Source organism: Notamacropus eugenii, chromosome 3 (assembly GCF_028372415.1).
Source record: "Notamacropus eugenii isolate mMacEug1 chromosome 3, mMacEug1.pri_v2, whole genome shotgun sequence".
In the NCBI taxonomy this organism is placed as follows: Eukaryota; Metazoa; Chordata; class Mammalia; order Diprotodontia; family Macropodidae; genus Notamacropus; species Notamacropus eugenii.
The window spans coordinates 300,471,525-300,496,567 of NC_092874.1; the positions used below are offsets into that span (position 1 = coordinate 300,471,525).

The 25,043-nt window shown below is 50.6% G+C and overlaps 1 protein-coding gene and 1 long non-coding RNA gene across 3 annotated transcripts; one reads left to right on the forward strand and one right to left on the reverse strand.

Annotated features, from left to right (window-relative positions):
* Positions 1–24,125, forward strand: TEF (TEF transcription factor, PAR bZIP family member). 2 transcript variants are annotated; one of them, XM_072656266.1, is made up of 4 exons: positions 1–231; positions 16,200–16,517; positions 19,636–19,856; positions 20,727–24,125. In XM_072656266.1, the coding sequence occupies exons 1-4, from the start codon at positions 129–131 to the stop codon at positions 20,940–20,942; spliced, it is 858 nt and encodes a 285-aa protein (XP_072512367.1). In that variant the 5' UTR covers positions 1–128; the 3' UTR covers positions 20,943–24,125. The 2 variants fall into 2 exon arrangements, with proteins under 2 accessions (XP_072512367.1, XP_072512366.1); XM_072656265.1 differs by lacking the exon at positions 1–231 and adding an exon at positions 12,413–12,704.
* Positions 7,149–12,364, reverse strand: LOC140534792 (uncharacterized). The gene is made up of 2 exons (XR_011977464.1): positions 12,279–12,364; positions 7,149–10,677 (listed from the first exon to the last, which is right to left on the reverse strand). It is a non-coding gene; the product is annotated as an uncharacterized lncRNA (long non-coding RNA).
* Positions 24,126–25,043: the final 918 nt, after the last annotated feature.

The window sequence follows — 25,043 nt, forward strand, 5'->3', positions numbered from 1 at the left end:
GCTGAGCAGCTTCTGCGGCTTATTGGCTGCCTTGCCTGCTCCCTCTCCCTCTCCCTGTCACCCTGAGGCTCTGGCTGGTTGGGCTGCTTCTCGAGAGCTGCTCTCTCCTGCTCCCCCCTAGGAGTGCCATGTCGAGCTGTGAGCGGATTGGGGTGGGTCCTGCCATGGACATGCCTGAGGTACTGAAGTCTCTGCTGGAGCACTCCCTGCCCTGGGCTGACCGGAGAACAGGTAGGAGTCCTGGGGAGCTCAGGCTGACTGGGGCCCCCCATTTATCTCCTGGCATCTTGCTGCCCATGTGCCAGGAGGTGGGCGGGTACCCAGGTGCATAACTGCCGAGCAGGAGCTGCCTGGCTGCTTGGCACTGCCCACCTGACTTCAGCTCAATTGGCAAGAGGGAAGAGAGGAAGCATGGGGAGGTACCCAGCTACCTGGGGCTGCTGGCATGGGGCAGCCTCAGAGAGGGGCACAAGAGGCATTACCATCTGTCTGGAGTAGGCATTGGAGTCACTGTACTGAGATGAAACAGGCTAGGAAAGGTGGCGTGGCCAGGCCTCTTCCTCTGGACACAGAAGGCTGGGAAGTAGAGGCACCTCACTCTTTGGATGGGTGCAACTCTTAGATGGGATAAATGTTATGTAACAAAGCCATAAGGGCCAGAGTACCAGTTCCTAGGAAACCACGGTCAAACACAGGGCTGAGGGACAGGGCAAAAGGGAAGGCGAGAGCCTGCGAGAGGCAGAGAAGCAGACTCAGTGGCCAGTGCTGCCTCTAAGGGGCCTCTTCAGCCCTGCGGTTAAAACCAATTGGAGATCAGCTAGAGTTTTATCAGTGAACCAGCTTGTTCAAGTAAGGAACTGTCCGTGATCAGGGCTCCCCAGAGATCCCCTGGGCCTGGGGCAGTTGAGAGTTATCCTGGTGTAGCCAAAACGGTGCTTGATCTGGAGGTAGGAGAGCTCTGGTTCGGAATCCCACCAGCTGGAGCAACTCTAGGCAGAGCACTCCTCCCTCGGAACCTCAGTCTCTTAGTCTGTAAACTGAGGCTACTCCTAGTACCACAGTCTGTCTCACAAGGAGACAGTTGGGACAATGTTGTTGGGAGGCAAACACTCTGCATACCTTCAGTATCAGAGACATGGGACTTATTATTGGCTGATACTAGAGTAGAAAACCCAGATCAGTGCAGCCTAGACTCCCAAGTTCCTCATGTCCTGTGTGTTCAATTACCATCTCTATGGTACTAAAGTTTAAAATGGCCCTAAGACTTTTGGGACACTGTGTGTGTGATGTATTTTGTATATAGCATGTACATGTGTATCTATACATACATGTATGTATATGGTTGTTTTCCCCATCTGACTGTAAGCTAAGGGGGCAGGTCCCACTTTTTTTGCCTTTTTTTGTATCCCCAGCCCCTATCACAGTGCCTGACCTACAGACGTTCAGTAAATGCTTGTTGATTGGTTGATGACTCCCCAATCTGTACATATAGGTCTAATCTTTCCTTTTAAAAAAAAGTTCACCAATTTTTTTTTTAGCATATACCACTCTCTTCCAAAAGTACCCTCCCTTGTAACCAAACGTTCAGCTGAGCACCCCAAACTCCAACCCAGCAGATCACCACCTCCCTGCCAAGAGCAGGACTGTGAGCTCTGATGTCTGTCCTATGGTTCCCAGGTCTCCACCCCTCACCCACTTGGGCAGAAACTGTTGTTTCTCATCCTCCATTGCACCCACCTGGTTCTTGTCCGTAGTTTTACCCCACGACTCTTGGAAGTAGGGACAAACCCATATGTCAACTCGGGTTGGCATCTGAACCTGGGGGGCTGCTATAAACTAAGTGCAAAAAGTAGAAAAGGGAAGGTCTGCTTCCCAACAGAGACATCACTGTAGAGAAGGAAAAACCAGCTCAAGGGGAAAACTCCAGGGTGGGAGGCCGGTGGCTAGAGCTCAGACCCTCCTTCACCCCAGACCCATCCCACTAATCCTGCTCAGAGGCCAGCGAGGCATTCTGGGGAAGTTTGCAATGGGGCCCTGCTAACAAGGAGAGTTGGAATGGATGGGTTGCCTGGGGGCCCTGGAGGCTCTCAAGGAGAGGCTGGACCCAGCTTCATGGGAGAGGTTGTTCCAGGGACGACTTGTGCCCTCCAAGGTACAGGGATTCTGAGCAGAACAGGAGAAGGATGTGCCTGCTGCCCAATCATGAATGTGGCAGGATGCTCCCCTGGGAATGGTTTAGAGGCCCCTGAGGCTGCTTCCATTGGGGCAGGAGGAGGAACTCCATAGGAAGGAGCAGTAACGATCATGTTCACAGGCAGCGGTATGCACCTGTGTACCTAAGACAGGCAGTGATGCAGACTTGCTTCCTGTTGGCCACTTGCACAGACCTCCTGGGTGCTCTGCCAGAGCCTGAGAGACACATCTGCCCACTTTCCCTGTAGAGTACCTAGATGAGATGATTGTGCCTAGGACCAAGAGCCCTGGGCTCCCGAAAGAGACAAAGCTCCCTATCCCACTCTTAGACCTCAGGGGAGTCATTACTTTGTCACACTGAGCCTTAGTTTCCTTCTCTATAAAATGTGCTAATTCAATCCAACAAGCATTTATTAAACGCCTACTGTATATCGAGCAACCTGCTGGATGGTAGAGAGACAAAAGCATTAGATTGGACCTACAATGTCACTGGTGTGATGAGGAAACTTCGCTTGTCATAGCCCCTGACCTCTGGGAAAACAGCATCTGTGCATGTAAATAAATTATATGGGGGAGGAGGGGTCAGATTTTGATTGTGTTGGTAAAGGGAACTTGCAATGAGCAAATTCTCCACCAATATAGGTTGGTACCTGCTTGGCAACTTAGGATCATAGGTTTAAGCAAAGCCCTCTCGCTCTACAGATAAACTGTGGCAAACAGAGGTTAAGTGACTTGTTCCGGGTCATACAACCAGTAGGCACCTGAGTCTCTGGTGTGTCCCTTTTTAGGATGAGTTTCACTGTGCCCACTGGACAGGCTCAAGGGTGGGAGATCCCACAGAGTTTGGCGCATTGGACCTACATTCAACAGGGTGAAGAAGCCAGGAGAATCAATCAGCCATTTACTTAGGGCTTAGGAGCCCAGAACTGGGCTACTCTTTTGTGAGATAATGCAAGGGATCAAAGGTACACAACTCTTGCCCTCAGGGAGCTCAGGCTCTAGTAGAAGAGACAATTTCCAAATAACTCTGTACCTGGCGTGGGAAGGCTTTCCTAGCGGTGAGTTCATCCTGGCCCAGCAGCCCTGCTCTGCCCCTGTCCCTTTTCACTGTACCATTTCCCAGGCTTCCCAAACCATTTGTAAGAGTTAAAATATGAGCCTGAGAAGCATCATGACTGAGCAGAAGGCCAACCCCAAACCAGGAATCACAATGATTAGCCACCCCTCCCATGCACAGCAAATATCCCAACCTGGTGCAAGGGATGGTGGTCCTGGATTCCTACAATCCAGAACAGCCCAAGAGCTTCTAGAGGAAGACGAAGAGTTTTAGGCTACAACTTCTGAGTGAGTCTGTAGAGTGAGGTAACACCCTCACTCTACAAATCAGGAAACTGAGGCTGAGAGGTGATGTTCTTTGGAAACTTACAATTATAGGGACCTTAGCCTTCTAGTTCAACCCTCTTCTTCTACAGATGAGGAAACTGAGGCAGGCAGTCAGGATTCAAATCTAGGTCTTTTGACTCCTAATCTAGACCTCGTTCTTCCTTACACTAATGACTTGTCTAAGGTTGTGCAGTACATTGCTTACCCATCTTTAAAATGGGCATGGCAAACGTATTTCTCCTCCTACTCAGCAATGAACTCCACTTGGGAAGACTAGTAGAGATGGTGAGTACTGACCACTGGGCTGACTCATGCCACTCATCCAGCTCCTCTCATCTGAGTCCTCTTGGAATTCCCTAGCCTTGGCCAACTTTCTGCTGCCCACCCCCCACCAGGAGTAAATAGGGGAGAGGTTCTCACTGTAGAAAGAACAAGCAATGTTACGCTTTTGACCCTAGTCCACTCCACAAACTTCTCCGTGGGGACAAGTAAACAGCCGAGCTTTCCAGCCATGTGAGGGAACTCCAGCGTCAAAGCCATGAGTGATTGAGATAAGGAGCAGGTGCTGCCAAGCATCCCCCAGTTACCCTGGCACAGGTTTAAAGTACCCAGTCGTGCTTTATGGGCACTGCCTGGGGTCACTCCCCTTTCCAGTTCAAAGGGCCTCTTGTTAGAACCTGCCATGGGGATAGGCATGTGCTCCTCTCTCCAATGTCTTGCCAGTTTCCATGGCCTAGGCTCAGCTCTCCGTCCATTTGCCAGTCCCTTGGAGAAGGGGAGTCTCTTCTCGGTAGACAACCCCACCTGCCCCCAGGCCCTCTGACTGCTGCCCAGCAAGTCACCTGATCCGACGACTTGCCAGGACATTCCACCGGCTCTCTCTGCCTCGAAGCCATTCTCACACTGCTCTGCTTCCTAATTCTGGGATCTCAACCCCCTTACCCAGCTTCCCTATTTGAAACTCCCTTCTCCATCAGCTTTTCCCAGGTTCTGTTCCCTTTGGTTCTGTTTTTCTGGTGACTTTTTATCTCCTCAGTTCATTTTAATTAAGCAGCCCATAGGGAATAGGATCTGGACCTAGGATTTCAATGGCATAGCTAAACAGTTCTCAGTCATTTTGATTTGAAGATACCTTTACACTCTTAAAATTATTGTGGACTCCCCCAACAAAACTTTTGTTTATGTGGGTTATGTTGATATTCACCATGTGAGAAGTGAACATGGTTTAGTATTATTAGGGAAGTAGCTTTGACCTTGTGGGACCCCCATGGGTCCCAGTCCAAGCTTAGAGAGCCACTGGCATAGAGAATTCCCAGATGTGGAAAATCCCTTTACTGGTGCAAGTCACTATCTCCTGTACAACCTACAGTTTTAGGAAGCAGGTGCTTGAGATGCCCACATGTGTCAGAAGTGCCCAGGTCTATACTATATCATGCCACAATAATGTGAGTTTGGTCCTCACACCCACACTGGGAGGTAAGTGATGCTATCACCTCCCTTTTACAAGTGAGGAAACTGAGACTAAAGAGATAAAGAGGTGGGGGAGGAGGGGAGTCCCACAGCTAGTAAGTGGCTTATCTCAGGTCATCCAGACCCCAAGTTCAGACTGTGCAGTACTGCCTTTTCAACTACTCCCCCATGTCCCCAGAGCCTGCCCCCAAGGAGCTTACATGCTGGGGGTGGGGTGAAAAATGTCAATATTATACAGGTAAGTACACACAAGATAAACACAAAGCAATTTCAGGGGAGGAAGGGGGAGAGAAAGAGGCCCATGAAAGGATCCTGGTAGAAAGGTCTAGGATGCTGGGAATTCCTGCTTGGCTGCCTCCATGGCTAAAGGTTTGTCAAGGGTAGAGGTCCCTTCATGGAGATAATGAGCCCCCACAACTCCTGGGGCCCGGGATTCAGGGTCAGGGGAAGCAGCACACTGGTATCTGTCAGTGGCCCACGGGACCTTCATTTCCAGAGAACCATTTGACTTCTAGGGGAGCCAGGGGAAAAGTTGTGGAGGATTTGAGTTCAGCTTAATAGAAGGAGAAACTTCTTGAGGATCACAGCTGCCCCAAATAGGAACTGAGTATCTCAGAAAGAGAAGCACATCCTAGCATTCAGAGTCCTCTGGAGGGATCTTCAAATCTTGGAGCTGGAGTGGGGAGCCAAAAAGGGAAAGACTCCCTCTGAGGGAGCCTAGTCCAGCCCCTGCCTGAATAAGACCTCTGCTTGAAGACTCACTACCTCTAGTGACAAAAGACTGTCCTTATATCAAGCTGAAATCTACTTCTGCCACTTGTACACATAGCTCCTAATTCTGCCCCTATGAACAAACAGGACAAGTCGAGGTAGTGTAGAGCATTAGACTTGGAGGCAGGAAGATCTGGGTTTGAATCCCACCACAGATACCTACCTGCTAGGGAGCTTAGACAAGTCACTACGAAATAGGTTTGGGGTGAGGATCAGATGAGATAATGGATGCTGTGCTCCAAGTGCTATATAAATACTGGCTATTATTACCTCTGGGCCTTGGTTTCCTCAGTAAAATGAAAGCTTAGTATAGTACCTGGCACACAGTAGGGATTTAATAAATGTTTGTTGACTGGAAAGAGTGGGACTCAAAGACCTCTAAAGCCCCTCCCAGATCTACATCTATGGTCTATTATACTATAAATTCAATCCCACTTCTACAGATGAACCCTTCAAATATTTGAAGATGGCTGTCATATTCTCATGTGAGTTTTCTCTTCTCTAGTCTAAACATTCTCAGTTTCTTCCAATAATCCCCTTGTATCCTGGTCCAGTGCTTAGCAGAGTGCCTGGCACATAGGAGGCACTCAATAAAATGCTTGTTGACAATCTCCAGCTCTCTTTGCCATCCTAGTAACTTGCTCCAGCGCGTCAATAATCTCCTTGAAGTCTTGGGTCTAGAACTACATACAAACCCAGGATCTGAGCATTGGAAAGGCACTTAAAGGAGCCCAATCCCCTCATTTTACAAATGAGGAAACTGAGACCCAGAGAAAAGTGACTTATCCAAAGTCACACAGCTGAACCCAAGTTCTCTGAGTCTCTATTTAATATTCTCTGGGGAGGGAGGGTGGAGAGGAATTCACGACCTCACTCTCCCTTCTGACCATACCAATGATTCACTCCTTTGGGACACTGACTCCTCAGGGCTGGCCAAAGGCATGAGTAGGAGTGAAATGAAACTCGATTTGAGCCCCTGCCTCATTTGGGCCCCCACCTCATTTTGTCACACACACACACACACACACACACACACACACACACACACACACACTTCTCCCTCTTTTCCCTCTCAGAAGAATCTCTGAAAGATCCTAACCTCGGGAAAGGAGCACTCCAGTGTGAGTGAGTGCCAGCCATGCTAAGCCTTCCCACCCCATGGCCACTCACATAGGTCCAAGCCGGGGTCTGCCACCTGTTCTCCTTTGCTGACCTTGGACCTGGCACTGAGCTTCAGTTTCCTGCCTGTAAAATGAGGATGATAATCTCATGTCCTGCTCAGTCCAGTCTGGGGACTATTGTGAGAAACCAAAGGAAATAATGGATGTGTATTCACTGTGCAAAGACAAGGCCTCAGTTTTATTTTAGCAGGGCTGGCTAGTATTAAGCTAAAGGTATTAAGCTCTAAGTATACACGTTTAGGCATCAGGTATCAGAAGGGGGGAAGTGTTTCTGAAGTCAGGGTAGCCCTCCAAGTACACCCTACAAGGATGAGAATGTCAGATCCCCCAAATTAAGGAAGGAAGGAGTCAAGGAATTCCATTCCATTCATTCATTCCATTCCATTCCATAGACGTTCGAAATACAAGTCGAATGATCTGAGGAGCCTGGGGGAGGGGCCTCCAAAGCCTTCAACTAGAAGGGTGCCCCTGAGCTGAGCTTTGAAAGAATTTAGGAATTGATTCGAAGAGGGGGATGGGAAGAGAGAGCACATTCTAGGTATGGGGACATCCTTGGGAAAGGCCAGGAGCAGGGAGGGAATGCTGAGTTTGGAGCTGTCCAAGTTGTCTGGAAGAGTGGGGAGGAGGGAGTAAGTCTGGAAAAGGAAAAGTAAGCATGTTCATAATGAAAAAGAAAAGTGTGAACCAACCTGAAAAGTGTTTTAAAAGCTGAGCTAAGAGTTTGGATTTTATTTTAGAAGCAAATGGGAGCCATTGAAGAGCTTTGACATGGTTAGACCTTTGTCTTGGAAATGTTGATTTGGCAATTCTGGTGTAGAAGTTTAATAATGCTTGTTAATTGATTAGAGAGAGGAAGGACTGTATAGAGACCAATTAGGAGGTTCTGGTGATGAACTAAAGGTGATGATGTGCCTGTCCTTGTGGGGTGGACAGATGGGAGACATGTTAGAAGTTGAATCCACAAAATTCTGATGCTTAAAGTAGGGGGAAAATGCAAGGATCCAAGGGTGACTGTGGGGTTAATATGGTAGAAGATGGTGGTGGTGCCTTTAACAGAAATAGGAGAATTTGGAACATTTTAGACATGTCAAAGTGGACATGCTAATGGGGATATCTGGCAAGCAGCTGGCATAGGGACCAGAGCTCAGGAAGGAGGTATGGCTACAGCTGTAGACCTAGGAACAGGGATATCCTGGTGAATGTTTAACAACTGGCTCACATGTTCTGAAGCTGAACCTGCATTAGTAGTGTTTTCTCTGCCACTTTCGTCAGTCTAGACAACCAACACAACAATTAACCAAAACCTGATTTGAAGCATTTGCAAAATTCCAAAGTGCAAATGCTGACAATTTAGCAGCAGGCTCCATGAGTTCAAGCTGGCTCCAGTACATCCCTGTCTGGCTGTCACCTGTATCGATGGTAAGAGAAGCCATGGAAGGTTAATGAGGTACCAATAGTGTGAGGAAAAAGAGGACCAGGACATAACCTTTAGGGGCTCCGGCCGACCCTCTACACTTCATTGGGAAGGGAGAAGGGACACTGATGGTGACCCACCAAGGAACAGTCAGGTGAGAGCCTCATCAGCAAAACCCAGGGAGGAGAACAGGGGAAGATTGGAGACTTTCATGGGCACAAAAGAAAAGGCAAGTAGAGGCAGGGGACCTAGGAGTGGCTCCACTCCTCATGAAACAGCCCTGGGGGATGGCATTGGTGTTCTGAGGCACTCCATGGGAACACTTGGGGCCCTGGGAGGGGGATGGAACTGAAGCCAGGATATGGCTGAAGTAGTAAAAGCAGCAAACTTCATAAAAAGGAGCCAGTGCTGCTCCCTTTTCTAGGTGAAGCCCTGAAGGGTCCCTACATTCAGAGCCAGGTTAGAGAGCTGAGGATCCAATAGAATGTAAGCTCCTTGAACCAGGAGCCCATCCAGTTTTGTCTTTGCCTTCAAACCCATTTGGAGTTTTCTTGGCACAGATACTAGAGTGGTTTGCCAATTTCTTCTCCCGCTTATTTTACAGATGAGAAAACTGAAGTAAACAGGGTTAAGTGACTTGCCCAGGGTCACACAACTAGGAAACGTCTGAATCTGGATTTGAATTTGGGTCTTCCTGACTCCATTTGCCCATAAACAACTTAATAAATGTTTATTGGTAGATTAAACTCTGGGTAGTCCTGAATTCAGATGTCACCCTTTGTAATTTTAGGCAGATCACAACCATGCTGAGTCTGTTTCCTCATCTGTAAAATGAGGGAGTTGTCCTAGATGGTTTCTGAGATCACTGAGTCCAACCCTCCCACTTTACACGTGGGGAAGCTAAGGTCCAGTAAAGTGAAATGTCCAGCCCAGGGTCACACCACTTAAGTGTCTTTGAGGCAGGATTTGAACTGGTCTTCCTTGATTCTAAGTCCAATACTGGCCTCTGCCCCATAGTCGTAGACCTTTTGACCAAGAAGTAGTATGGGGATGGGGGAAAGCAATGGGGCTCTGGAGTCAGGTGATCTGAGTTCAGATCTTAGTACTTAGTCATTTGACTTCATATACCTTAGTTTCCTCATCTGTAACATAAAAGTGTTAGCTTAGACGGCTTCTGAAGTGTCTTATAGTTCTGGGTCTAGAAAGGCCTAATGCGTGCTGACTGCCTAAGCAGGCCCCAGCAGCAACGTCCAGGACCTGCGCCCCAGAAACCTGGGGCTCTTTGTCTGAGTTTCCAGGGTAAAGCCAACAGACTGATTTTTGTTTAATGCTGCAGCAAACTGAACGCCTATGGCTTGGAACAAGAGAAGTTTTAATTTGCGGACCCTCCCACTAACATTTTCTGCAAATATTTTCCAAGCTCCCTACTGTGGGCAAAGCATAGTTTTCTGTAGGTGCAGAGGCCGTAGGTAATTGGCTGCTTTCATCGCTGAATGGAAGCTTGATCTTCATAGCAGGGTTGGTATTATTATTACCTAGACGAGCATATTTCCTGGTTTTGTCTCCATTCAGGAGGGAGGTGAATGCCAGACTCAAGGATATTTACCATATCACCAGGAGACTTGGATGCCATCGGCATCTAATTGTAATGTAATTGGCCAACAAACCCCATGCCGTTATAATGACTTATGATTCTGTGAGCGCTCTTCCAAACTATACAACGTAATAATAATGCTACAAATGAACAATTGGCCTTAGTATAGTGCCCTGAACCTGGTAATGGTCATCACATTCCCTGCCCAGATCTGCTCCAGTTCAACTGAATTCCCAATTCCCAATGTGAGAGTTTGAGGAGGTCACTGAAAAATGAAACAGCTCCTAGAAGCACAGGATTTCCAGCTGGACTGCGCTCTTAGAGGCCAAGTCTGATCCCTTCATTTATGGGGAGGAAGCTTTGGCCCAGACAGGGAAGGGATGTGCCCAAGTTTCCAAGGGAAATGACCTGTCCATGTAAGCCCTCCAGGGCGGGTACTGTTTTCTATTTGTTATCTCCAGTGCTAAGAATGGTGTCTGGCGCAGTCACAAGTCTCTCTCTCCCTCCTCCTTTTCCTCTTTTCTCTGCCTCTGAATGCCTGTTTCTCTCTCCTAGTCAGGGGGATGGTCTCCAGCCAAACCACTCCACTCCCTCACGTCTCTCCGTGGATTTCTAAGGTGCTTTCCAGATCTCACGATGCTCTCTGCTCCATCTTTGTGGGTGGCAACACCCTGAGGGGGAAATACCAATAAAGTATTTATTAGCAGGCAGGCAGCGCGAACAGCATTGACAGATGTTACTTCACGCAGACACCCGGGTCTCCTGCCTCAGGGCGGTCTCTGCTGCGGGGCAGCCCTCCGCAGGCTCAGCTCTACCCGCACTGAGGTCACAGGGCTCCGGGGCCCAGGAGTCACAGCTTGGATCTGTCTGGCCCAGGCTCCGAGTTCTGGAGCTGTCCAGCCAAGGTTCTGCTTCCTTCAGCACCTCCCTCTGCGCATCTAAGTCTGCGCAGGACCAGGACCCCCCAATTCCTCTGGGGGTGGGGAGAATGGACCGGGCAGTGCCCAGGCAGCCTGGGTTCTCACCGCCCCACTGGGACACTGTACATTTCCGTGCCCGCTTGGCACAGGCTGGTGCGCCACTCCACGCTGCCCATGCGGGTGGCAGACGGGCTTGGGTGGGCGCTGAATCCCCCCGGCTCTTCTCCGGACGCTGAGCCGCGCCCGCCCCGCACTGGTTCCGTGGCCCGTCTCTTCCGGCCCCTACCCTCTCAGGCCGCATTTCTGCTCTCCACTCCCTTGTGCGCCGACGGTGGCCGGGCCTCCCGCCAGGCACCGGAGATCTCAGGGTCCCTGCGCCCGGGCCAGCGCGGGGGGCGCCAGCTTCTGCCTGAAACTGGGCGAGCTCGGGAGATGGGCGGGAGAGGCAGGCGCGGGCTTTCAACGGCCAGCCCCACGTGGGGGACCAGCGAGAACTGCCGACCGGAAGGAGAGCCAGAGGACGGGGGCGGGGCTCGTGCGAAGGATTTGGAGAGGGGGAGGGGATGGAGGGGCGCGGGGCGGGGCGGGGCGGGGCTGGGGCGGGGCTTGGGGGATGCCCGCGGACTAGTGGGCCGGGCTCCGGGATAATGATGACAGCCGATCCTCTGGGGGGGGTGTGAAGGGGGATTGCTGAACGCCCACGGTGCCATGGGGGGGGAGGGGTAGTAGTCCCTTAGGATTGTCAAAAGGATTACATGAGATAATAAGCCTTAAAGAGCAACCAACGGGAGCGATTACTACTCCTTGCTCCTCATTCTAATGATTAACTATTACCAAGAGCGCGGTGCACGCTGGGCGCGGGGCCACAGCCCAGGCCTCCACCTCCGGGCTGAGCGCAGAGCTGCCCCCGAGGCGGGGAGCACGTGGGCATTCAGGTCTTCCGCCCCACTCCCCACCTCGGCCTCTAGCCCGGCCCCGCCCCCTCGTGCACGTGCGGCGCCACGAGCTCTCCGGCCCCGCCCCCGCCTTCCATTGGCTGCGCCTTGTTCTTTGCTTCCCTCCCACCCGTGCGCCTAAGGACAGCTGCGGCTACACGTGACCCGACCGGACAGCTCTCCGCGTGGCGGGCTCGCTGATTGGCTCCCGCCCCAAGCCCAGACTCTTCCCAAACCTCCGCCGCTCCCGGGGCCCAAGGGGTCAAGAGGCCGGAGCTTTAGGCACAGGAGTTGGGGAGAAGAGGAGAACGCGGGAGGGGAAGGAGCCAAGGAGCTGAGAAAGCAACAGCTGGCGACACTCGCGTCTGCGGGACCCAATCAGGGGTCGGAGGCGGGACCTCCGGAGGCGCCGCTCACCCGGCCCCGCACGTGCCTTGAGGCTCCCCAGGCCGCTGTACCAATCAGAGCGCTGAGCGTCGTTCGCTCCTCCCTCTGGGGGCGGGCCCATCACGAGGCCGAGCCGCGGGCCGCGGGGTTTCGCCTTCTGAATAATGAATGTGCCGGAGCGCTCCGGGAGTCGGGGGAGGGGAGAGGGGCTGTCTGCGCCTGCGCAGTACAGCCTCACGGCAGCAGCGGCGCCTTCTCACAGCGGTCTCGGCCAGGAGCTGCAGCCGAGCCGGGCGCGGGCCACCATGTCCGACAGCGGCGGGGCCGAGAAGAAGCCTCCGCTGGAGGCTGAGGCCGGGTCAGGGAGGGAGGCGGTGGCAGAGCGGGGACCACCGGGCTCCTTCCCGCTGGTGCTGAAGAAGCTGATGGAGAACCCGCCGCGCGAGGCGAGGCTCGGTGAGGGGGGCGGGCAGGACGGAGAGAGGGCGGCAGTGCGCCTGCGCGGAGGGGAGGGGGAGGGGAGCCAGTGGGGGAGGGGATGAAGGGGGACGGGTGGGGAGGAGGGTGGAGAAGGATGGGATCCCTGGGGGAGGGGAGGAGAGGAGTCAGCCGAGGAGGGGGAGGGGTAGTAAAGGGGATGAGTTGGAAAGGGAGGGGGATGGTCAGCTGGAGAGGATCGGGGGTCGGGCGAGGGTAGTGTGGACGAGAGCCGGGGGAGGGGCGGGCAGGGTCCGAGGGCGGGGCGTGAGCGGAGGCCAGGTGGGCAGGTGTCCGCTCTGCAGATGGCTTCCCCCCGCTCCAGGCCGCTGAGGAGGCTCTCTGCTCTTTGCCCTTTGAGATCGCCTGCAGCCACGTCTTTTCCTCGGTCCTTAGGGCATCTTCACGCGGTGGGCGCCGTTCTGTGCCCGTTTGCAGAGGAGGAAATTGAGGCTTGGGGAGTGTAGATGGGCTGTGGTGGGGGTCACTGGGGAGGGTACTTGGGGATGGGCTCAGGCGGTCAGGGTTAATGGTCAACGGAGGGGTCTTGGAAGGGTTGGCCTGCCTTAGGGATGGGTTCTTCATTTTCTTGGTACGTATATGTTGAAGGAAATGGCAAACTTTTGGTGGAAGTGATCCGGAAAATGGCATTTCCTTGAGAGCAGAGAATAACCTCACTTGGCTATTTTTATCCCTGTACCTGACACGTAGTAGGTGCTTAGTAAATGTTTACGGATTGAGTGAAAGGATGATGCCTTCCACATCCTTGTACGTGCCTGAAGAAAATCTCAGTTCAATGTGGACAGTATTAGTGTTGGAGTCAGTGAGGAGGGGGCAGCGTTTTGTCTCTAGGGTTCTATAGGGGCTGAATTATGGGAATTAGCATCTGCAGTGAAGCGCTCTTCTGGGCTGTGGCATTGTGGACACCATGAGGGGGTTCTCCAAAAAGGTCCTGGAGGGTAGGAAGTCAGAACGCCTTGCAGCTGTGGTCCTTTGAGGTGTGGTTCAGATTTAATCTTCCAAAACCCTAAATACAGTTTGGAAATGTGGGAGTGAGAGGGGTGAATGTTTCCTCTGCTTCTCCTGTTTTGACCTCACTCTCTCGGCTGTCATTCTTGAATTATAAAATACCCTTGGCTTGCCAGGTGAGGCCAACTCTTTCTTTTGTCTCTACACTAGAACTGCTTTTGTTTGTTTTAAGGAGGTGCTTTAGCTGGCCTGAGCCAAGACCCAGGGAATGAACATCCTGGTTAGGGTGCAGAGTAACTGGGGAGGCTTCCCAGTGTTCTTTTCCCTCCTAAAAGAGAGGGTCACGAGCCAATAACGATATTAATAATACAATTCATCAGCCCTTGTTAAGAGATCCAGTAGCTTGCTGTCCTGATTCTCTGGCAGGAGAGAGGCTCCTGGCTTTGAATGAGCTGGTAGAGATTAACCAGGCCTGGAGGTGCCCCCGGGCCTGAGGGGCTATGTTCTCTAGGGGAGACCTGTGGGCTGCTGTACCTCCTGGTGGGACCTTCATCCCATAGATCATCTTTGACCTGAACTCCTTTCTCATCCATTTCTTTTCCCTTAAGGCTTGTCTGAATTTGGGCCAGGCCAAAGCTGGCCCTTCCTGGGCTTAGCACCTTGACCGCGGCCTCTTTCTGACCCAGGTGACCTCACTGCTGGTGGCTGGCAGCTGGCAGCTTGTCTGAGCAGTCTGTTTGGAAGGAACACTCTTCATAGGTGTTCTTCCAACAGAGCCAGCAGAGAAGGTGTTTGCCTGGCATTCAGTTACCTCTGATTGGAGATCATTCCCAAAGTATGATTGCAGGAACCTCCACCCATCTTGCTTGCTAGGCCGGCATACACCAAGCCAACACATTTGTTTTCCTTCTGTCTGTTTTCTGGACCACCAGGGGCCAGTTTTCCTTCCAGTGTAATCACATTCCTTTTCCTCTTTCATTGGAGGATTCAGTTCAGAATTTTCTCCCTCTGATCTTAAAATCTATTGGAAATTTTCCATCATTTCCCCTCCTTTTTGCCCTCATGTTTCTGTCCCTTTCCTTCTCTTTAGTTCTCAATGAAATAAACATTTATTGAGCACCTGTTGTGTACTGAGCGTTGTCCTGGTTGCTGGAAATATAAAGACAACACAAAATGGTCCCTTCCCTCAAGGAGTTTACCTCCTCTTGGAGAACTATGTACATCAAGTTTTTAGATAAGTAAGAAAAACGATTCAAGGAGGGAATGTTAATGCTAATGAGGTTCCAGGAGGCCTGGGCTGGGTTCTAAAAGAACTAGGGGTTCTAGGAGGTGAAGGGGAGCGGGGAGGGCATTCCAGACCTGGCAGACCCTCTGGGCAAGGACCTGATAGTCAGAAATGAAGAGTGACAAACAGGACTTTGAGCAGACCAGTGTGATTATAACAGAGAATGCATGAAGGGAAGGAACATGAGAAGACCAGATTGGGGAAGGCTGAAAATGCTAGAAAAATCATGGGGTTTATAGAGGCAAAGGGGAGTCACTGAATATTTTTGAGTAGGTAATGGATCTGTTTTAGGAATATTAATGTGGCAGCTGTGGTGGGGGAAGGTAGAGGGAGGTGGAGGCTGGGAGACCAGTAAGGAGAGAAGAGGATTGAAACAAGGCCTAAGAGGCCCGTGAGGAGAAGGGTGTCTGGGTGGACAGCTGGCTATGTGTGGGGGTGGGGACAGGACAGAATCACAAGTGAGGCTGAGGGGGTGAGCTGGGGAGGGGGGGGGGTCATCTGCTTCTCATCTCTGATGCTCATTGAACCTCCTCCCTGCCCCTGGGCCCTGATTTAGGGTCTCTGCCCCCAACCTGACTGCAGGGCCCTTCTGGGTAACTTCCTTCTTCTGGTAATAGATCTAGGCTCATAATAATCGGAACCGTGTTAATTTGAAAAGTTTGGACACAGCAGCTCCATCTTCTCCTGGCTGTGGGGGCTGTTTGGAGCACCAAGCCTTCACTGTGCAGCAGCTGTTAGGACAGTCAGGGGAGAGTGGAGAATATTCTTAGGTAATTATTTAGTGTCAAGGCATTTTCCCCCTAAAGTTGCTGAAATAATTAGAATCCTAATTTCCTCCCTTACCTTTAGTGTCTCAGAATTCCTGTTCCCAGTCCCCACTGCATTCTCTGTTTACTCCAAGACATCTCCAAATACTAGATTTGCAGAGTATGCCTATGGCACCAACTCCAGCCTCAGGATTTGAAGGTGGTATTCAGGAAAGCCCCATCATTCAGTTCAGCTCAACAAACATTAGCTCCTCCTGTATGCAGAGTGCTGTTCTGAGAAATGGGAGAATCCAGGCTATGTTGTGAAATGTCCTCTCTCTGTGTCCCTTATAACCTAGGAGACATGATGCTCATGGCCCATGGGTGGGTAAGGTGGGGTGTTCAGTGTGAGTGTCTTGTGGAAGGGGTCAGAGGGTAGGGAGTTGTCTCATTCGGTGAACTTTGTGTCTGTAGATAAAGAAAAGGACAAGGAAAAACTGGAGGAAGATGAAGCGGCTGCGGCCAGCACCATGGCTGTGTCTGCCTCTCTCATGCCCCCGATCTGGGACAAGACGATCCCCTATGATGGGGAATCCTTCCACCTCGAGTACATGGACCTGGATGAGTTCTTGCTGGAGAATGGGATCCCAGCCAGCCCCACTCACCTGATTCAGAATGTGCTGCTGCCTGTGACAGAGTTGGAGGGGAAGGAGTCAGCCAGCTCTTCCACCGCTTCACCATCATCCTCTTCCACCATGGTCTTTCAGCCCTCAGAGACTGCCTCCAGCACAGGTTGGTCATGGGGGTTCTGGAACATAAAGACACCCAATCCGACATCTCTAAGCATCTGTGTCTCCTCACTCATTAATTTCTTTCTCCATCTAGAAGATCCTAGGACAGCTTTGCAGTTAGAAGTACTCTCTTCATACCCATCAGAGTAATCCCCCTTCCAGCAAAGGATCAGAATAGTAGCCGCCCAGGCCCTGTGGAAGTCCTGCTGTTTGTTGATGATGCTACAGATGGCCAGAACACTATAGGGAAAATCAGAACCACCCAGAGCCTTTGCTTAGGAAAAAACCACCCTGCCTGTTTCTCTGGGGTCTCACTCCTGATCCTCATTTTTGCAGAGATATTAGATGAGTAGGAGCTCTAGACAGGCATAAAATATTCCCAATTTCACAGTCAGTCAACAAACGTTTACTAAGCACATCCTCTGAAAACAAGCAGATTTGGAAGCCTTCCTCTCACATTCTTTTGGAACTTCATGTTTCTTCATCTCATTTAGAAATGAGCCCCTCCTCCATGTAGGGAGCTGCTTCAGACCTAGAGAAAGTGGCCTTGCCCCAAGAGCTGTTGGTGGTAAGGCCAGCCTGGCCCTTAGGCCTCTACTTAGTGTCATGAAATCTCCAAGTTGGAGGGGATCCCAGAGGTTGGCTAGTCCAAGCCCTGCATCAATTTCCTTTGGATCTACTTGGGATTTACTTTTCTGTGTATGAGTTTTCACCTAATACAATATAAGCTCCTGAGGACAGGGACTGTTCTTTGTTTTGCTGTGTCCCTAACACAGTGCCTGGCACATAGTAGGTAATTTGAAGAAAATCTCTACTATGATATCTGACAAGTGGTCATCTAGTATCTGCTTAAATAATTTTTGTAACAAGAAACTCACCTGAGTTTTGAAAGATCACAGAGAAGAGCCAAAGCATTGCTGGAAGGGGGGGGGTCAGATGTCCCAGTTAAAAAAAAAAAAAGGAAGAGAATGAGCTGCATACTACCATGACCATAATTGAATTTTCTGGGAACATGTTAGACTTTGTTATCCGAGGGATGGTGAGTGACCATACGGAAAAGGAAGCAGCAGTCCCAAAGGACGGGCCAAGTTCAGGGCATGCCAGACTGACCTACTTCATTTTGGACAGGGTTACTAAACTAGGAGATAAGGGAAATCCAGAGATAAATTTGCCTGATTTTAATAAAATATTGGACAGAATCTCTTGTACTCTTCTTATGGAAAATGTGGAGAAACATGGGCTGGACAACAGTACAGGGTGTATTACAAAGCAGTTGAATGTCCAGACCCAAAGAGGAGTGACTCAAGTCTTGATGGGATCTTAGAAAATCTCCAGGGGAGTGGCTCTGGAGACTTGGATAAAAGCATCAGGTTCATTCTTATTGAGCTAGTAGGGACAGCTGAAACTAGATTAGGGAGTCAGGCTTCAGAAATGTCTGTGGGGGCTCAAATCTGAGCTGGATTCACTAAGGTAAAATGTTTTAAGTTTCAGCAAGGTAAAGTGGAGAACCCAGTGGACTGTGGGATGCCATCTTTGGCTGCAGTAACCCAGAGACTGAGGGGAGACTAGGGAGGAGAGTCCCATCTTCCTCCATCCTGGCCACCTCACCTCACCTCAGTATTTTCAGATCTGGGTATCATCCTTGGGGGCAGTCAGGACTCAGGGGGTGAGGAGGGAACTCAGGATGTTAACCTTGAGAAAGTACAGAAGAGCAGGGACAGTGATGTTGAAGGCCTGGGGAGGAGAGGCCTACTGAGGCTAGGAATCCAGATGGAGCGCCTCTCAGTGAGATCTGTCTGCGAGGGAAAGGGGCCAAGGCAGGAGGTGGCACTTCTTTGGGGAGAGGCCAGATGCCCCCCCTGTTGGGGGTAGTGCAGAGGAGGAGGCCAATTTCTGAGAGTCCATCCTATAAGGAAGGCTCTTGCAGAGAAAGCTCTGCCTTGTGTTGAGCTGGACCTTTGAAGCCTCAGTTTTAATGTTGTCAGCCTGTAAAACACTTCAAGACAGTAATCCTGCTTCCTCCCTGTCCTTTAAAATGCTCCAGTTTCCCCAGTTGTTTCCCACAAGACATTTCACATCCTGGAACCATTCCTGCTAACCACCACTTTTTCTAGAATTGCACATGTGAGCTGAAGAATCTGCTATTGGGGCATCCAGGGATTCTCCCCATCAGACAGCATTTTGTTTTTTCCCCTGACCTGGTCACTGACCTCAGCAAACTGTTTCTGAACCAGGTAGAATGAATTGCCAAGGTGACTCTAGGTCCAGTTCTGCTCACAGACCACTCCAAGAGCAGTTGTTCCCCGATCCCATTAGAATTTCATAGAACAGAAGGAAGGTTAGGCTACATCGATTTTAAACTTTGTTCAGCTTTATGGAAAAAGTCAAATAGAAAATCACTCTAATTCTTTGGCCTTTTAAATTCTTTGTGTGCGTTGTAGCATTGACTGATTGTGGTGTGTTAGGAGAGGTTTTTCTTTTTTTTTTTTTTTATCATTTTTTTTTTAATATTTAACAATCACTGCCATACAATTGAGATTTTATCCCCCCCCACCTACCCCCCACTACCCCCCTCCCTCCCCACGACTGCATACAATTCTGTATAGATTCTACATATACTTTCCTATTGAGTATATTTTCACTGTAGTCATGCTATGTAGTCAGACTAAGATAAATGAAAGAAATCGTATAACAAATCAGAACATGATACACAAACACATACACATACACAAACATGATCTGCTACATTATGTGAGTGACTTCCATATTTCTCTCTCTGAGTGTGGAAGGCATTTTGCCTTGAGATCCACCACTGGGATTTTTTTTTTTTTGTAAGAAGTTCTTGTGTTATTACAAAAATCTAAGTCTACCAGAAAAAACTCTCACACACTGTGGTCGTTGCTGTGCATAAAGTTCTCCTGGTTCTGCTCCTTTAGGAGAGGTTTTTCTTAAGTGACAGTGATAAGTGCAATATTTTGTGTTCTTATAGAGCCAGTAAGTACCATGTATTTAGGAGTGGGAAGATATATATCTGGGGATGAAACCTGGATCTTTAGGTAGATCAGAAGTTCCCTAACCCTGCAGGATTTATCAAGCCCATCCTCATATATCTTTTTCAGAATCCTCTGTGGAAAATGAAAGAGAGACTCCCAGTCCCATTGACCCCAACTGTGTGGAGGTCGATGTGAACTTTAACCCTGACCCTGCAGACTTGGTGCTCTCCAGCGTGCCAGGGGGTGAACTCTTCAACCCTCGAAAGCACAAGTTTGCTGAAGAGGACCTGAAGCCTCAGCCGATGATCAAAAAGGCCAAGAAGGTTTTTGTCCCTGATGAGCAGAAGGTAATTTGGTTTCCCTCGCGGGGCCCTGGTTCATGCTCATGTGTAGCTGGAAGGACCCTGCCACTTTATAGACACACTGGAGTAGGATGGAATCAGTGATGGGAGCCCTGTCAGGCAAAAACTCGAGAGAATTAGAGGGATGAGCCAGCAGAGCCCCTGTTTGGGGAGCCTTGTTCCAGATCTTGGGCAGGCCTTCTAGTGCTGGAAGGGACCTTGAACATTGTGCCTCTGCTCCCTCCCTTTTGCGGAAAAGGAGGCAGAAACTCCACTTTGGTGATTTGCCTGGTCACCCTGGTAAACTTAATGGTGGCAGAGACAGCGTTAGAACGCTGGGCTCCTGGCTCCTGGTCCACTATCCCTTTCCCTTTTCCTTCCTCACTTGGCTCCTTCTTATTCTCTGCTTTGCTTCTCTAACAGCCAGCAAGCCAGAGCTGTCTTAGCTTGGAGTTAGCCCTTGCAGTTTGGCCAGTGGAATACCAAGAGGCCTTGGAGCCTTTGGCCCCTAGAGGGCACTCCTCACCCCCCACCCACCCACCCTACCCCCACTCCCCAGCAGAAGAGCCACTTTGTAGTCCACTGGGAGGACCTGCTACCAGCCGTCCCCACCCTAGGTGTCCTCTGAAGAGAACCTCCCACCTTAAACATGCATCCTCATGTGTCGCTTAATGGACATAAGGCTGGATTTGGAGCCCAAGGTCCTGGGTCAGACCAGGGCTCACTGCTGACCAAGTCAGTTAAGTGTCATTGTCTTCCCCTGTTAGCCTGGCTGCTGCACCCTGACTGGGGGCCTGCCAAGGTGTGGAGCAGAGGAAGTAGGGAGGGCCTCTTCCCTGCTGGAGATCGTTAAGATCTCTCAAACGTTTGATCCAGGATGAAAAATACTGGACGCGCCGGAAGAAGAACAACGTGGCCGCCAAGCGTTCCCGGGATGCCCGCAGGCTGAAGGAAAATCAGATCACCATCCGTGCTGCTTTCCTGGAGAAAGAGAACACAGCCCTCAGGACGGAGGTTGCCGAGTTGCGCAAGGAAGTGGGCAAATGCAAGAGCATCGTCTCCAAGTATGAGACGAAATATGGACCCTTGTAAGCACCACCCCATCTCCGTGTTAGACATCTCTGCCAAGGGACTCCCAGAGCGAGTGTGTGGGGAGGCGTTGGGGCTCACCACAGCTAGCAGGAGGTCCGCTGCTCCCAGCCTGGCTTGTGCCAGGGCCCTTCTGCCCAAGAGGGTCCCGTAGGGCGCATCTGGAGGACTTGGTAACCCCTGACTCTGGGGGGCAAGATTCCTCGCTGGTGGGGAATGAAGGGACTCTGTTGAGATGGATGACGAGGGCTCAGCTTTCTACCCTTGGACATCCCCGTTGGATTGGAAAGGGGACCCTCTGGAGTGTACAGCCTCCTTTCACTGAGTGCTCACTCTCTCTTTGACTTTCCTTCCGTTTTAGATCTGGGCTAACAAGAGCTGCCTCTCTGTGGCATCTCGGAATGGTCCCTGGTTTTTCCTGCCCTCACATCCCATCAGATAGCAGGGTGTGTTGGCCAGGTAGGATATCATTGTTATCCAGCTCCACCCAGGAAAAGAGAAGGCACCTTGTGCAGTAGGAAAGGCCTCTTTCCATCTTCCTTGGAGAAGTGGCAGTCCATCAGTGGGTATGATACAGCCTGTTGTTCCCCTGGGGCCTTGCTGTCAGCAACCTATGAGCGTGTTCTTTAGTGCCTGTGTTAGAACCAGAACTACGCATGATTGTAGGGGAGGTGGGCAAGCTGAGGTAGCCAGGGCTTAGGAATCTCCACTGTCTTAGATGGAGTTGCTGGCCGTTTGTCACCACAGCCGGTGGGACCAGGAAGGCCTGTGACTGTCAGAGCGAGGTGTTTACCACCCAAGATTGCACACACTGGTTCATCGTGCCTGCTGTGACCAGATTTTTTAGATTCCAGATGTTTTAGACAAACTGGGGAGGAAGAAATTTTCTAGGTGGTCCTGGTGTGCTAGGCCTGTGGTTTGATTTAGAAAACTGGGCCTCCTCACTTGGAAGCAGGCTGAGGTTAGTGGTCTAGGGACGCTTGTTGGATGGAGCACATCTAGTTCTTGTTTTGGGGATCAGGACAAGGGCTTTGCTCATCTCTGCCAACAGCTGTGGGCATGAGCTCTCAGCACAGTCTCATCTGAGTGCTGTCTTAGCCAGCGATGAGGAAAGTGCAAGCATAGGGCCTGAGGCTGCTAGAGGTGAACAGATGGAAAGAGAAGAAAAGCTTGTGAGGCAGAGGGTTGGGGGCAGTTTTGTAAGCCCTAAAGACCCCGTCTGTCCAGGTGGCTGAGCCTTGTGCCCCACTTCTCTTCTGGTTGTCATGGGGATGAAGGCAAAGCCAAGTTTTTCCTTGACTTTTGTAGCCAGGACTCGCCCTTTTGAGTAGATTTGTCTTTTTCCTCTGTACCGATGAGACCCTTGGGCAAATAGGAAAGCCCTCAAGAAATCTGGGATTCTTTCAAGGGTGGAAAGAGGGAAGGGAAGGTGCATGTGTCAGAAACAAAACAAGATGACGGACAAAATTGTCACACTTAACACTTTGCTTTATTTAAAGTGACCTGTCAGATTCCGAGTAACGTCACTCTAAGGACTTTTAACAAACCCAAATGGTAAAAACCACATGTGAAACCACCGCAGTGGACAGTGACGTCCAGGAGACTTGCCACATCTGGTGCCGATGACCCACTGCCTGCCTCTGTGGGTGGCTGGAGGACAGCACCTCCTTCAGTGTCTCCTGGGGCTTCTGGTCGAAGGGTGAAAACCCTACAGACACACGCATGACATCTCCTTCTAAGAGAGGCCCAGACTTGAGAGGGTCACGGCTGACCTGGGCAGGCGGTCTGGCCGGGGGCTCCCTCCTGGCCTTTGTTGCCCACCACGAGGGCAGGTCTCCCACTGTTGGGGATGACGTTAGCATAGTGTGTCTTACTTTTCTTTGACCAGATACGGTGTGGTTTGTATGTAGCTGCACAGACAGACGCGTGTATATACCTATATACATATACACATATATATCCTTGTTTTTAAAGAGTAAGCATTTTTTCAGTGCTACGAGTCTGGTTGCCACTCTGTGTTCTGATTCAAGTTGGTAGGACGGTGTCATAGACATCTTTTCATGTCTTCTGCACTACCCTCCTCAGGATAGCCAGGGCCTCCATCCGCCAAAGCTTTCTTGAGAGGGGAGGGGCTGCCATGCCAAATGCAAGCTCTGTGGCACAAACTGGCAGTAGGCATGGGGATGTGGGTAGGAAGGGGTTGGGTGGCATCCTGTGCTCTGTCCCCTGCAGGCCAAAGACTTGGGCTCATGTGGAACCAGAAGTGACTTGGCTTCATTGGAGTCCCTTGACTCCCAGCCGCCGCCCCCCCCCCCCCTTCTGCTGGGCCCACAAAAAGGACACGAGAGGCCCGGAGACTAATTATATCTTCTACGAAGAGTCTTGTAGGAGCAAAGGAAGGGTGACAACTTGGAACCTGGGTGAGGCCTCTCCCTTCAGCTTCCTGGGGAGGATCTGCTACTTTTTGGATGCTTCAGACCTGACGAATCATGGCTAAGCTTGAGGGTTAGAAGCATACACGGAAAATAAATGTGTACAAATCACCTGTGGGGAGAAGAGGCTGCAGCCCCCAGAGCTGTCAGGAGCCCTGTGGCCAGCCAGTAGAGTGAATGAGGGGGTGTAGGCCCTCCAGCCCTGGCTGCTCACTAGACCGCCCTAGTTACTGTCACACGGACATCCAGCAGTGCTCTGACAGGGACTTCGCTTGTATTTCTGCTAATGTAGCACAATCAATTTAATAGAAAATGGAAAAAAAAAAAAAGACAATTGCAAGACAGCTGTTGTTCTTGCTGTGTTTATGGTGCCAGAAGGCCGTGTGATGTTTATTTTTCTGTGTTGGAGAGTTTGAGGCAGATGGGCTGTGATGGAAAAGGCTGCTTTCCATCTCCCCTCTGACAGTGTGTCTGGGGGATGCCTAGGACAGCAGGCAAAGGGGAGGCAGCCCTGCTTAGTGGACATGTCTCTGTGTGAGGTCCTAAGGATGAGGCAGGAAGGAAGCCAAGACTTCTTAGCTGAAGACCTTCCAGTGCAGTAGTCCGTTGACCTTGTGTGTCAACCTTGTGTGTTCTCGTATGTGTGTGTGTGTGTTACTGCTTGTGGGGTGAGAGGGGTGGACTGGGAGAGGGGAGGGAAGTGGGCATGTGACCTTCCCAAAAAGCCCCAAAGAATTAAATATTTTGAGAAAAATTTTGGTGCGCCTCTGGTTTTCAGTGTTTCTGCTTTTACTTCCCAACTTGATGACCCCAAGGACCAGGCCTTCTAGCTAGACAAAAATGATTTCTCTGGCTTTCCCATTTGCTCCTCCACGCCAGTCTACACGGGTGCCTGGCTCAGAAGCTCCGAAAGATTTGTCAGAGTAGTTGGAGTAGAAGGACGGCTGCTGCCAGCTCCTTGTGGGATCCGCCCATGGGGATCTGGGCCCAGTCCTTGATCTGTGCAACCTCCTTCATCTGTCGAGTTCAGATGGGTGCTGTCCTGGAAACTGGGAGCTGCTGTCCCAGTGGCCTGACTCCCACAGGCTCCCAGCTCAGGGGAAGGCTCCAGTAACTCCTCTTCACCCACTTCATCATTGTCCTCCCCAGAAAATGACCGCCTAGAAACAAAAATGTGGTACTGGCCACCCCCACCCAGCACACTTTTTCCCACAAAAATACCTTTGAAAAGGGTGGGCCCCCCTGTACTGGCAGGCCCCCTCCGTGGCCTCGTCATCTCTCAGACCTTGAACTGGTCCACCTGGTTGTGTCTGTTTCCTGCTCTTGTGTGGGGTGTGTTCTGGGACCTTAGCCCCCACTTCAGGATAGGAATTCTTCATCTTTTTGTGTGCTAGACTTCTCAGAATCATTTTTTAAATGCATAAAGTAAAATAGATTCCATTACAGTGGAAAGTAATTATTAAAATAAAGATGTAGTTTTTTTCTCACACAGGTTCACAGACCCCTTGGGCATCTGTGGACCCCAGATTAAGAATCCCCACCTTTGAACTTTATTCTTTTTGATAGAAAGTATAATGCAATCCTGTTTTTAATTTAGGGGACTAGTTTCTTCATCTTTAGGTTTGTTTGTTCTTCCAAAGAAAGAAGTGGTTGGATTTAATGACGTTGAAGG

Coding starts and splice junctions, on each gene's coding strand:
- TEF (XM_072656265.1), top strand. CDS start 12,413: ATGAATGTGCCGGAGCGCTCCGGGAGTCGGGGGAGGGGAGAGGGGCTG. Junction 16,518..19,635: donor AGAGACTGCCTCCAGCACAG/GTTGGTCATGGG, acceptor TATCTTTTTCAG/AATCCTCTGTGGAAAATGAA. Junction 19,857..20,726: donor TTGTCCCTGATGAGCAGAAG/GTAATTTGGTTT, acceptor CGTTTGATCCAG/GATGAAAAATACTGGACGCG.